Source organism: Pungitius pungitius, chromosome 21 (assembly GCF_949316345.1).
Source record: "Pungitius pungitius chromosome 21, fPunPun2.1, whole genome shotgun sequence".
NCBI lineage: Eukaryota > Metazoa > Chordata > Actinopteri > Perciformes > Gasterosteidae > Pungitius > Pungitius pungitius.
The window spans coordinates 205,868-219,505 of record NC_084920.1 but is presented as its reverse complement, the minus strand read 5'-3'; the positions used below and the strand labels follow the sequence as shown (position 1 = coordinate 219,505).

General features: G+C 43.6%; 1 protein-coding gene across 1 annotated transcript; it reads right to left on the bottom strand.

Annotated features, from left to right (window-relative positions):
* Positions 1 to 9: 9 nt before the first annotated feature.
* Positions 10 to 2,554, bottom strand: si:ch211-221j21.3 (uncharacterized). The gene is made up of 4 exons (XM_037463665.2): positions 2,184 to 2,554; positions 943 to 1,038; positions 800 to 862; positions 10 to 667 (listed from the first exon to the last, which is right to left on the bottom strand). The coding sequence occupies exons 1-4, from the start codon at positions 2,250 to 2,252 to the stop codon at positions 638 to 640; spliced, it is 258 nt and encodes an 85-aa protein (XP_037319562.1). The 5' UTR covers positions 2,253 to 2,554; the 3' UTR covers positions 10 to 637.
* Positions 2,555 to 13,638: the final 11,084 nt, after the last annotated feature.

Here is a 13,638-nt window from a genome sequence, read left to right as displayed (position 1 = left end):
CAAAAGGAAATCTGAAGTTTGAGTAAAAGGTTTATTTTTAAATCCGTCTGCGGTACAAATGGTGCACACTGATTGGTCAGAACTGGAAATGTCATTAAAAAGTTACATTAATAAAAACCTGCTGCAGGATATAAAAAGCTCAAATATAAATCTACAAAGTGGAAGATTTCAGACTTCAAGAACAATCAACATTAATATTTCCCTTAAAAAAATGCCTTAAACCTTTAAAAAGGAGTTTGATAAAAACATCAGGATTTAGTAAAGGTGCCTTAAACAAGTTAAAGTTAAAAAAAACAACCTTCAGAGGCTTCTGGTCTCTGACTTCAAACATTAAAACCACATTGACATGAAAATCTAAATTAGCAAAAATGTTCATGATCCCTTGGATTTGGAGTTGGACGTGACGTGAGGAGGTCTCATGCTGCTCACGATGTGTACGCTACGCTAACAAGCTAACCACAAATTGTGTTTTATTCAGAATAAAAGTACAGGACTGGATGTTGGACTGTGTGCGTTTTGCTGAGGAAGCACATGACGAGTGGCTGAAAGGATCATTAGAGACTAAAGGCAGCTGATTGGTCCTTTCAGTGGGCGTGCTCACAATTACATCATCAGGCAGGAGTGAAGACGCCCCCCCTCAGAGGCCCATGATGTGGTTGATGTGACCCTGAAACGTTGGACACGAGTTTAACAAATGGCCAAAACAGGAAGAATAAATTTGCAAATGGAAATGTTGTAACAATGTGTCCCTCTATGAGAAAAACCTCTCTTTATATGAATCAATAATATCAGAACTTACTGGTTCTCCTCCGAGACACCGAGAGCAGCAGAGCCGAGGAGATCTGGGCCGACCCACACGGACCTGCATCATCATCATCATCATCATCAACACACAAATCAAGGGAGTTATCGCTGTCCGTTGTCGTGACAACCTGAACTCACCTGCTGTTCTGGCTGCTGATTGGGCACTGTAAAGGTGTGGGACGTTTCCATTGGACACTCAGTCATCTGGAGCTCCGCCCCAAAACACACTCGCTTCTGTAAGCAAAACATCTTCATCAATGTAAAAGTTTCAAGAAGGAGGTTCAACAAACTGCGTCAAACCCTCAACTCGGAGTAGTTTGACTCACAGTAGAGCGCGTGCATCACATGACATTACATCACATGTCATTTAGCTGACGCTTTTATCCAAAGCGACGCACAATAAGTGCATTTCCACATAGAGATACAAACTCAGAAGAACAAGTAACAAGACATTTTTCATCAAATAAGCAGTTACAAAACATGTTATAGAAAAGTGCCATTATAAGTACAATTTAAGTGCTACCATTTGCACTGAAGGCAGCATGAATGGAGCCATGATACAACGAGTTGCCATGGCAACCACTACAAACAACCAGTCACACGTCCCCCCTGTTGAGGTGTAAATATTAATGCAAGCGTACGGAGTTTGAACCGTGATTAGAAACAAGGCTTAATATTTAATGTACAAACTCATCATAAAACACACATGACTAATTCACTGTGTTAGAACACACTACACACAGGCTGGAAACACACACCATGCTCATATTTAACCACTAGAACACTAACCGGTCCAAAGGTACTGAACCTATAATGTGTTTTATTCCTCTTTAATGGTTCTCACTGGTTTGTGTCCAGGGAACAAAGACGTTTCCTCACAGCTCTGCAAACAGCAGCTTTACTAATATTCTCCATCATGTTGTAAAGGAAACGTGATACGACACAAAGAATGTGCTGTGATGAGAGAGCACGTCCACGATGGGGGACGTTAGTCATATGAGGACAGGGAGGTTTGGACATATTTGATGGACTGAAGAAACAAGTATTTATCTGGAAACGAGAATAAATCTAATCAGGGATCAATATTCTCTCCAACGTTTAACACGTGAGATCAATTAGGCAGGAAGTGAGACTTTGTGAAGATGTTCTGATCCGCGAATAAAACCCTTATTTGAGTAAGAATTCACACAATCTGAATTCAACATCACATTTGTCCTTAAAAAAGTTGAAGGTTATTAGGTTCGTTACATTTATTGATAATGAATCACTGATAAACACTTATTGGCATTTCTTCTTATGTATTTCTTAACCAACACCGAAGTTATCAAGAAGATGAATTAAAAGCACCAGCCTTCATCCTCTTCTTCCTCATCACTCACCGGTCTGCAGCTCCAAGGATCCACTTCCGCTTCCACGCTTCTCTTCCTCACAACGTTAACACACTGCATGCTAACAGCTAACAGCTAACAGCTAACGGCTAACAGGGCTAAGCGATAACAGGGAATACTTCTGCTCGGTTAGGCTAGCAGCTAACCATCGGCACCCCTGGATGCGTAGCACCGTAGCACGTTAGCATCACCCGGTTATCCGGAGACGATGGCTTTGTTCAAACCGCGACCGGAAGTTGTCAGTTCCCGCTTACCGTGAAAAACCGACGAGTTCACACGTTAACGGATAACTATTTGCTAGCTGTTAACTCCTGTTGATTTTGTTCGACCTTCAGACCGGAAACGCCAAGTTTACAGCAGCTACATCAACACGGATATAAAGCGAGCAGTGGGCTTCAGAATAAAAGCCCCGTCTTTCCGGGTTTTCTCCGTTAAATATTATTTTAGGGGGTTGTTTTAATTTGACAGAACAGCCGAAGACCGTTCAGTGTTTATTATTAACGGTAATTCATTCACTAATAGTTCAAAAAACGAGAAAAACGTCTCATACTTTTATGTTGACATTAAGTTTATTATACTTGTAATAAAGATACTTGATTTTCAGTAATGTTTTATTAAGTCTAATGATTCCTGTTTTCTTGACAAGTATTTATAGAGAAAGTTGAGACAGTTATAAGGTAATAAAGTAGTATTTTCAGATACTACTTTATTACCTTATCATGAGGCTCAATGAGCTTCTCCTGATGCATTCAGGTACACGTTTAAAGTCCTGGTAAAACTAGGCCGTTCAATTGTTAAAATGTGTTTAGATTTATCATTTTTAATTTGCTGAGACTGTCAAGTCCAAATGTGAAGCAGAAAAAGTGAATTTCTTCCCATTACTATTGTTCTTTCTTTTTTAAATCGAAGCACTTTATTTGAACATGCAGACATTTTATTTATTATTATTTTAAATGCAGCCCTACTTTTATTTAGTTAATTGAGAGAACATTATTTGAATTTGCAGTCACAAACATATGTTCAGTTCTTTGTTACGTTCTTTGTAAGACTTTTAATTTAATTTGTTAGTCGTGTATTGATTACATGCAGATGTTGATGAAACTCCTCTATTTAATCACACTAAATAGGCTGTACTGTGTTAGGTCACAGTGATTGACAGGAGGGACAGCTCTTTGATTGATTACCTCCAAAGTGTGTGTGTGAGCGCGCAGATGTGGTGAACCTTGAAGTCTATTACGGGGTGAGGTCATCAGCCAAAGGAGGGGTCAGAGGTCAGGTTGCCCCACCCACAGAGCTATGCAGGTACTAGTGTTTATGAAAGGAGACATGAGCTGAAACGTCCTCCTCCTTCTAGCCTGTAGGGGGAGCTGTAGTACTACAGATCAACCCAGTACTACTGAAGAACTACTACAGATCAACCCAGTACTACTGAAGAACTACTACAGATCAACCCAGTACTACTGAAGAACTACTACAGATCAACCCAGTACTACTGAGGTACTACAACATATTAACTCAGTACTACTGAGGTACAACTGCAGATCAACCTAGTACTACTGAAGTACTACTGCAGATTAACCCAGTACTACTGCAGATTAACCCAGTACTACTAAGGTAAAACTGCAGATTAACCAGTACTACTCACAGTGCTACTTTTGTACTACCACAAGATCACAGAAATGCTGATGTTCTGCCACAGAATCCCAATACTACTAATGTACCACAAGATCATAATACTACTGATATATTTCTTATTAGTTATAGTTACTGTTTGATATAATGTTTATTCCTCAGTTCTTATACTCTATTGTTGTTATATATATAATATTTGTCTTATTTCATTGTATTTCATAGTAGCTAAACTAAATGTTATACTTTTCATGTTAGTTATACTTTGTTATATATTCTATATTTATTATACGTGTTATATGTGTTATGCATTTCATATTAGTATAATTTCATATAAGATATCATTTATGTATATAATGTTATGCTTGTAATACACTCTATGTAATGTATTCCATGTTTGTCATACTCAATATGTGTTGTATATTTCTTGTACTTTATGTGTTGTATATTTCATGTCATATCTCTTACATCCTCATCCTGTTTTTCTGGCTGCGTCTCACCTTGAAAAGACATCAGAGAAGTCCTGGAGAATCCTGGAAGAGCCTTGAGCTCAGGGACAGATGAGCTGGAGTCCAGAGAGACAACAAAGGACAAAGACACGGGACCTGGTCCAGGGACTGTTTATCAGAAGACAAAGCGGAGCGACACACACACACACACACACACAGACACACACACAGACACACACACACACACACACACACACACACACACACACACACACACACACACACACACATTCAGAGGTTCTTTGGACAGAGGATTACTTTCAACATTCTACTATGTTGTACTTAAATATTGTTCATATTGTACGTATTGTCATTTCTGTACAAACCGTACATCAGGAATCAAGGACATTTATTACCAAAATATGTTGGACATAGAAGGAATTTGACTTGGAGGTTGGTGGATAACAAACGACAGTAAGACAACATAGTGCAAGAAAATGGCATGTTAAATTTACAAATTTACAATTTGTCTTTGCGTTATAAAATAAAATATAAGGCTATGGGCTAGGCCACTTGTGTCAAACTCATGGTCATCTATAATGAATTATCTTTGGCCCGCATGATCAAATCTATTTACTATTAGAGCTGGCCCGCCGGTATATCGCACACATCACCATAATACTACAAATCCCACAATGTTGTGGCCCGCGTTCGGTCGAAGTCGGCAGTATCTGGCCCGAACCTGAAATGAGTTTGACACCCCTGGACCTGGCTCTGATCCTGATGGACTTCAGCCTCCTGTTGGATGGAAGGGGCACAAACAGTTTATATCCGGGGGGGAGAGGGGTCGGCTACAATCTTTCTGGCTGCTTCAAAGTCCTGAAAGCAAACAAGTCCTGGAGAGACGGCAGATTGCAGCCAATCACCTTCTCTGCAGAGCGGATGACACGTTGCAGTCTGCCCTTGTCCTTGGCTGTGGCTGCAGCGTACCACACGGTGATGGAGGAGCAGAGGATGGACTCCATGATGGCCGTGTAGAAGTGCACCATCATCGTCTTTGGCAGGTTGAATTTCTTCAGCTGCCTCAGGAAGAACAACCTCTGCTGAGCCTTTTTGGTGATGGAGCTGATGTTCAGCTCCCACTTGAGGTCCTGGGTGATGATGGCGCCCAGGAAACGGAAGGAGTCCACAGTGGTGACGGGGGAGTCACACAAGGTGAGGGGGGAAGGTGGGACTTGGGGGGGCACCGGTGCTGATGGACCGAGAGGCAGAGACATGTTTCCCCAGCTACACATGCTGCTTCCTGTCGGACAGGAAGTCAGGGATCCACTTGCAGGTGGAGTCGGGCACGTGCAGCTGAGAGAGTTTGTCCTGCAGCAGAGACGAGATGATGGTGTTGAAGACAGAGCTGAAGTCCACAAACAGGATCCTGGCGTAGGTTCCTGGGGAGTCCAGATGCTGGAGGATGAAGTGGAGGGCCATGTTGACAGCATCCTCTACAGACCTGTTGGCTCTGTAGGCGAACTGCAGGGGGTCCAGGAGGGGGTCGGTGAGGGACTTTAGGTGGGACAGGACTAGTCGTTCAAAGGACTTCATGACTACGGAGGTCAGGGCGACGGGCCTGTAGTCATTCCGTCCTGTGACCCCGGGCTTCTTGGGAACAGGGAGGATGGTGGAGGCCTTGAAGCAGGCTGGAACGTGGCATGTCACCAAGGAGGTGTTGAAGATGGCGGTGAACACAGGAGACAGCTGGTCAGCACAATGCTTCAGGGTGTGGGGCGAGACTGAGTCCGGACCGGCTGCTTTACGAGGGTTCTGTCCTTTAAAGAGACAGTTAATGTCTCTCTCTCTCCAGAATAGAGAGGGTCGTTGCTGGTGAGGGGAGGATGGTGCAGAGGAGTGAGCCCCTGATGGGCTGGGGGAGGGGGGGTGGGGGTCTGGGGCAGGTTGGTGGAGCTGTGGGGGATGGAGTCAGGACATGCTCCTCAGGATATCGAGGGGCAATGTCTAAAGAGAACATGTTGTGTTGGCTAACATCATAAATTATTTCCATTGACTGTGTTTGTGGATTCATGAACAATAATAAAGCTTCTTCATCACCTTCATCAACGTAAAGAGGCTCAATAATAAATACCCACAATGCAACACTTCAAACTTGATCAATAACACACACGGATCACAACAGAGGTTTGGTGTGTTTGCTCAGCCAACCAGGTCACATCAGGTCAGAGGACTCCTGTTTAATGAGAGGAAGAGGATAGGAGGAGGAGGAAGAGGAAGAAGAGGAGGGAGGAGGAGATGAGGAAGAGGAAAGGAGAGTGGGAGGAGAGATGAGGAGGAGAAGAGACAGGAGATGGAGGAGGGATGAGGAGGAGATGAGGAGGAGGAAGAGAGGAAAAGGGAGGAAGAGAGATGAGGAGAGAACAAGAAAAGAGGCAGGAGGACGAGGAGGAGAAGAAGAGAGAAAGAGAAGAAAGAAGGTAGAACTGATACAAGGATAAGAAGTGGAGTTCGATCACATGACCCCGCAGAACGAGGAGGAAAGGGGTTATCAATAAAAGCTACGTTGTTTCTAGACTCTGAGATTAGTTGGCGGCTGGTTAGTCCTCTGTCCCTCAGAGGAAAGGATCGCTGTGTTTACTAAACGGTCTGATGGCTTCAGCTTTTACATCTCAAGTCAGTCTGTTCATCCGTTCATCAGACACGGAAAGTCCATTAGGTCTCCTGTCTCTGTCCTCAGTGATCCTCTGGAGACGAGGAGGACACTCCTCCTCGTCTTCACAGAGGTTTCACCCCCCCTCTGTCTCTCTAAGCTGGCTGGTTAAATCAATCTTTGGTTCTGCCAGGAACAAAAGGAAGAGGAGACATGGAGAGGAGAGATGAAGCCAGGCTTTAGACTGGGCCTGGACCGGGTCTGATCCACTTGAACCTGTGAGGCTCAGAAGGATCTGTGGTCCTTATCTGTAGAAAGAACTATTTTTATGTATTATTTAACCTTCATTAGAACCTCAGTTTTTACCATCTCTTCTTCTGGGTCACTGATAACCGTGGTAACCACAGTCACATTACATTTCTGATCGTATACGAATAATAATGACGAAGGTAAATGTTTTAACTCAGATTCCCTTTTGATCTTTTATTAATATCTTCTTTGATTTTAAGGATCAGAAGATTTATTTCTATTTAAAATAATTACAAAATAAATTTTCATCATGATGCTGCAGAGATGTATATTCTAAAATTATTTTACTTTGGCTTATGTCTCTTTTTATGATTCTCTAATGTCAAATACGTTGCAAAATGCAATGATTTAATTTCTAATATATTAAATACATGGAACCTCTTTTCTTTCTTTTCATTCCTTAAGGACCCTTAAGGAACACGATAACGTCTCAAAACACAAGTGTATTCTGAGGTATTAAAACATCTTCAAGGTGACTCCAAATCAAGGACCACCCCAAGGATCTCTGGGCTTTAACAAGTATAACTGCTAACCTCTGCAGGGACCTCTGGTAAAAAGCTAAGGACCCTCCACTAAACTCCTCAAGGACCTATGATAGCTAGCTAAGGACCCTTCATGATACTTCTCAAGGACCTCTGGTAGTTATTGCTAAGGACCCTCCATGAAAGTCCTCAAGGACTTCTGGTAGATAGCCATGGATATTAGGCGTTTTTTGAAGGGACCATCGAGTGCTCCCTCTCCCACAGACGCAAAAGGCCTGAAATACAGAGATCATTTTGGTTTGCACTAAATGCATTAAGACAAGGACCAAGGCTATTAATAACGTGATCCAGGTAACTAGCCTGCCTCCCCGGTTCTACATAGGCCAATATACTTAATCAATACGTTATTTTAAGTCATGAAAGGTGTACCCTGTGAGCAAAATACACTGGAAACATTATTATAACAAGTCAGTTTGTAGGAGCCACAGTTAAGTTTGGGTTCATGTATTTAAATGACATATTCTTATCTTGTGTTCAAAGCAAGGTGTGCCCCTACAGGTGAGGGGGACACGCCTATAAGTTTCAGTGAATGACGCGCAGTAGGAGGAGAAACGGGCCTCAGCCCTGCGGCTGATGGTGATTTGGCATCCAAAATGTCCGTGAGCTGGTGAGAGAAGCAGAGAAGAGGAGAAGAGGAGGAAATGAAAGCAGACCAACAGAGAAGGCCACAGCCACAGGAGAGATGGAGAATCGACAGTAGAGGAAGGGAAAGAAAAATGAGACGGGAGACACAGTGAGAGAAGAAATAGAGAGCAGATGCCACACACACACACACACACATATACTTTCAGCTGTAACACCCTGTTTCCAGAGGACACACTCTTCATTTTTTGAGGCCTACACATACTTTTCTTTACTGTTTTCTTGACATTTAGTAAACTACATACACATGGATTGTATCTGACTTTAGGTGGTAACATGATGCAGATAGACGGCCTTACAGAGCGGCTCACATCATTCACAGTTTAACCTCCTCTCATCTCACCACCACAGTCCTTCAGTCCGTGGTCTGTCCCTAACGAGCTCTCATTATTAGCTCGTTAACGTGTTAAGGTGGGAGGGGTCATTAATGAGACAAACTCACTGGCCTCCGGACACCCCCCCACTCCCACCACACACACACACACACCCACACACACACACATTTCGTTTTTATTACTTTTATGGAGTTCGTTAATATCTTTAAGCCTCCGCTACGTACAGACCCCCCCCCCACCACACACACACACACACAGGTGTGATTTGGTTTTATATTCCCATCATTACCTTTTACTCGTCTCTGGAGTCGACCTTTATGTCAAACTGACTAAAGAGACGGACTGTCAGGAGGAATCAGCACAATTTAAACTTCTGCTAAAAAGATGAATGCTCCTTTAGGTCTGATTCTCTTTTATTGCTTCTTATGAACGTCAATGTACCAACAGCCATTCATAAGAAATACACAATAAGCAACTGCTTGTCTGTATAGTGAAAACCATCAAATGGCATCAAGCACGTACACAGCTGGAGCCCAACACATCGTTACAAGGGCTAAGGATTTGGGCGAAGCCAGAGAAAAGAAGAAGAGTTGGGAGGCAAAACAGAGGACGTGTTCCTGATGAGATAAGAGCCACACATTATGGGCCAAACAATACAGAGCGTCTTGTCCTCCTTTACACTCTCTACATCTCATCCCTGAACAAGAGAGGGTCACATTGGACATTAGTCAAAGTACGTAATAGTCTGTACAGATGAAAATTCTGCTGTAAAAACACTGTGATGGTAATTTAATAAAAGAATCGTTTCATTCAGCTTGTTAGTCTCAAGGCCAGTTCTCGTTAAGGCCTTCATGCTAACAAGCTCATACAGTAAACTAATTAAAGTAAATAAATTAAACAGATGTTGTTTAATGGAGAGGAAGAGCCTCGCTGCCTGCTACCAGAAACAGATCAAATCACAACACACAACCAAAGTGGAAAGAAGACAACATCTAAATAACACCACCCAACCACACAGGACTTGTTTATTTAGGCAGACAGACAGGCAGACAGACAGGCAGACAGACAGGCAGACAGACAGACCGACAGACAGACAGACAGACAGACAGACAGACAGACAGACAGACAGGCAGACAGACAGAGAGAGAGACAGGCAGACAGACAGACAGACAGACAGACAGGCAGGCAGACAGACAGGCAGACAGACAGGCAGACAGACAGGCAGACAGACAGACAGACAGACAGGCAGACAGACAGACAGAGAGAGAGACAGGCAGACAGACAGACAGACAGACAGACAGGCAGGCAGACAGACAGACAGACAGACAGACAGACAGACAGACAGGCAGACAGAGAGAGAGACAGGCAGACAGACAGACAGACAGACAGACAGACAGACAGGCAGACAGACAGGCAGACAGACAGGCAGACAGACAGGCAGACAGAGAGAGAGAGAGACAGGCAGACAGACAGAGAGAGAGACAGGCAGACAGACAGACAGACAGACAGACAGGCAGACAGACAGACAGGCAGACAGACAGACAGACAGACAGACAGACAGACAGACAGACAGGCAGACAGAGAGAGAGAGAGACAGGCAGACAGACAGACAGACAGACAGACAGACAGACAGACAGACAGGCAGACAGAGAGAGAGACAGGCAGACAGACAGACAGACAGACAGACAGGCAGGCAGGCAGACAGACAGGCAGACAGACAGACAGGCAGACAGACAGGCAGACAGAGAGAGAGAGAGACAGGCAGACAGACAGACAGACAGACAGACAGACAGAGAGAGAGACAGGCAGACAGACAGACAGGCAGACAGACAGAGAGAGAGACAGGCAGACAGACAGACAGGCAGACAGACAGACAGGCAGACAGACAGACAGACAGACAGACAGACAGACAGGCAGACAGACAGAGAGAGAGACAGGCAGACAGACAGACAGACAGGCAGGCAGACAGACAGGCAGACAGACAGGCAGACAGACAGGCAGACAGACAGACAGACAGACAGACAGGCAGACAGACAGACAGAGAGAGAGACAGGCAGACAGACAGACAGACAGACAGGCAGGCAGACAGACAGGCAGACAGACAGGCAGACAGACAGACAGACAGACAGACAGACAGGCAGACAGGCAGACAGACAGGCAGACAGACAGACAGACAGACAGACAGACAGACAGACAGACAGACAGACAGACAGGCAGGCAGACAGACAGACAGACAGACAGACAAGCAGACAGACAGACAGGCAGACAGACAGAGAGAGAGACAGGCAGACAGAGAGAGAGAGAGACATGCAGACACAGAGAGAGAGACATGCAGACAGACAGGCAGACAGAGAGAGAGAGAGAGACAGGCAGACAGAGAGAGAGAGACAGACAGGCAGACAGACAGACAGGCAGGCAGACAGACAGACAGACAGGCAGACAGACAGACAGGCAGACAGACAGACAGGCAGACAGACAGACAGGCAGACAGAGACAGCACCAGTCTGTCTCCATACAGGTCTACTTCACTACTGCTACTAAAAAAACAAGCAACCAGCACTGAAACGGGCCTGTACCGAATCTGGCATCATAGAATCCAGCCTATTGAGGCTGAGACATGATGAGAGAAGGAGATTTGGTTGTCTGTGGGACTGTTCTGGAATCTAAGATGACTGTGGCTGGCAGCCTAGATGTTGCTGCAGCATATATCCTTTAGGTTCATAGTTATGATGGGTCAGGGTTATAGTTCAGGTTATTGATAGGGCGGTCTAGGCTCAGGTGTACAGTTACGGTTGGCTGAGGTCTGCTTTGGACTAACCCAAAGTTACGCTGCTATTGGCCCAGGTTGCTGGAGGACTTTCATTCACATACTGGGCCCCCTTTCCTCTATCATCTTCTGTATTTATTCATGTTCTTCCAAAGCACATTAATAACCCAGCCTGATTTCTTCTCTGTTGTTCTTCAAGGTGTTTCCATTCTTTTTCTTTCCTGTTAAAGTATTTTTTGGGGGAGTTTTTCTGTTGTCATGTGTAATTCCTATTTTAACTGCACAACATAGCTACATGTGAATTACCACCTGAACAGGAGTTGTTGTTGTCACGTAAGTCCTGTCCTATATCTTCATCACTCAGGTGTCACTCAGGAGTTTATGTATGTTACCATGGTGATGATTAAAACTGCTTTTTGTCTTTGGTACAATCAGAGCTCCCTGCCTTAGTTCCCTGGCTGACGATTGTCCGACTGGCTGCAGGTGACATCTCATCTTCTGTCCCATGTGTTTTTTAACTGAGCCCTACAACAATGATGCCGGCAGGCATTGTTATTTATTAAAAACCGTGGTGGGCTAAGTTGGCCTTAAGAAGCACTTAGTGGGTTAAATATTGAGTGCCGGTTATCTCTGAATGTTTGAATGGTTTGACTCTGACTTCGGTCCATTAGGCAACCGAGAGTCACCAAGCAGATATTAAGCAGGGAAATGAGTCACATAATCATGTGAATAACTGAGCAGCAGAAAAATCAAGTGCATCCAAAGTATTAAGCGGCTGAGGGCAGGATGTTAAACATGCTGCACTACTGAAGCATCTTGGTAACCATGACGATCATGATACCATTGGTGATGCTTTGACTTGAGACTCGTCATCACCGAACAAGATATTTAAGCTTAAGCTCTTTAACTGATCAATGCATTTTCTCTGTGACCAGGTTAGCATTTAGCTTAGATGTTAATTAGTCATGTTTAAATAACTTCATCATCTTGTCTATGTCACTGCTCATACTGATAAAATAAATACACACACAAATACATACACATCCTTACACACTTACAGGGTTATGGGTCGGACAGCTTTCAGCCTGCAGCAAAACAGAGATGAGAGGTTCCTGTTTCAAACCACTCTGACACACATTAATAAACCATCCATCACTCACACATACACGTGTACATACACAAACACAGACACACACACATACTACATACCGCCCTAACAAAATAACTTTCAGCTAAAATCTAATTGTGTGTGTAAAGTGTGTGTCTGTATGTGTGTGTCTGTGTAGGATGTGTGTCTGTCGGTGTGTGTTTTATGTGTGTTATGCTAATCGCAGTGCCTCGTTGGTCATTTCAATGTGAACAAATGTACTTAGATTCATTAAGACAGAAAGAGAAAATCCTCATTAAACTTTGATGCTAACGGTGAATATTTCAGCAGCAAAGAGGCAACATAGCTCATTACACATGCACGTGAGAGCGCACACACACGTGTGTGTGTGTGCGAGTCTACGTGCAGGAGTTATTCAGCTCTGACATGAAATATTAAAGCAGACTTCAGCTCTGATCTGCATCACTAGTTCATCTTCTGGAACAGAAGACTCACATCCAAAGACGCTTAAATATCATCCTGAATCATTCCAAAACACATCATCTGGTACTACTGTGATATGTGACCCTAGTAGTTAAATATCATCTGGTACTACTGTGATATGTGACCCTAGTAGTTAAATATCATCTGGTACTACTGTGATATGTGACCCTAGTAGTTAAATATCATCTGGTACTACTGTGATATGTGACCCTAGTAGTTAAATATCATCTGGTACTACTGTGATATGTGACCCTAGTAGTTAAATATCATCTGGTACTACTGTGATATGTGACCCTAGTAGTTAAATATCATCTGGTACTACTGTGATATGTGACCCTAGTAGTTAAATATCATCTGGTACTACTGTGATATGTGACCCTAGTAGTTAAATATCATCTGGTACTACTGTGATATGTGACCCTAGTAGTAGCCTTGGTCCTGTTGTCTTCCCATTGTATTAAAGCTGAATACCTGTTGTCATACATCACTTCCATAAAAAGGTGTAGAACATGATGTAAATTCTAACTTG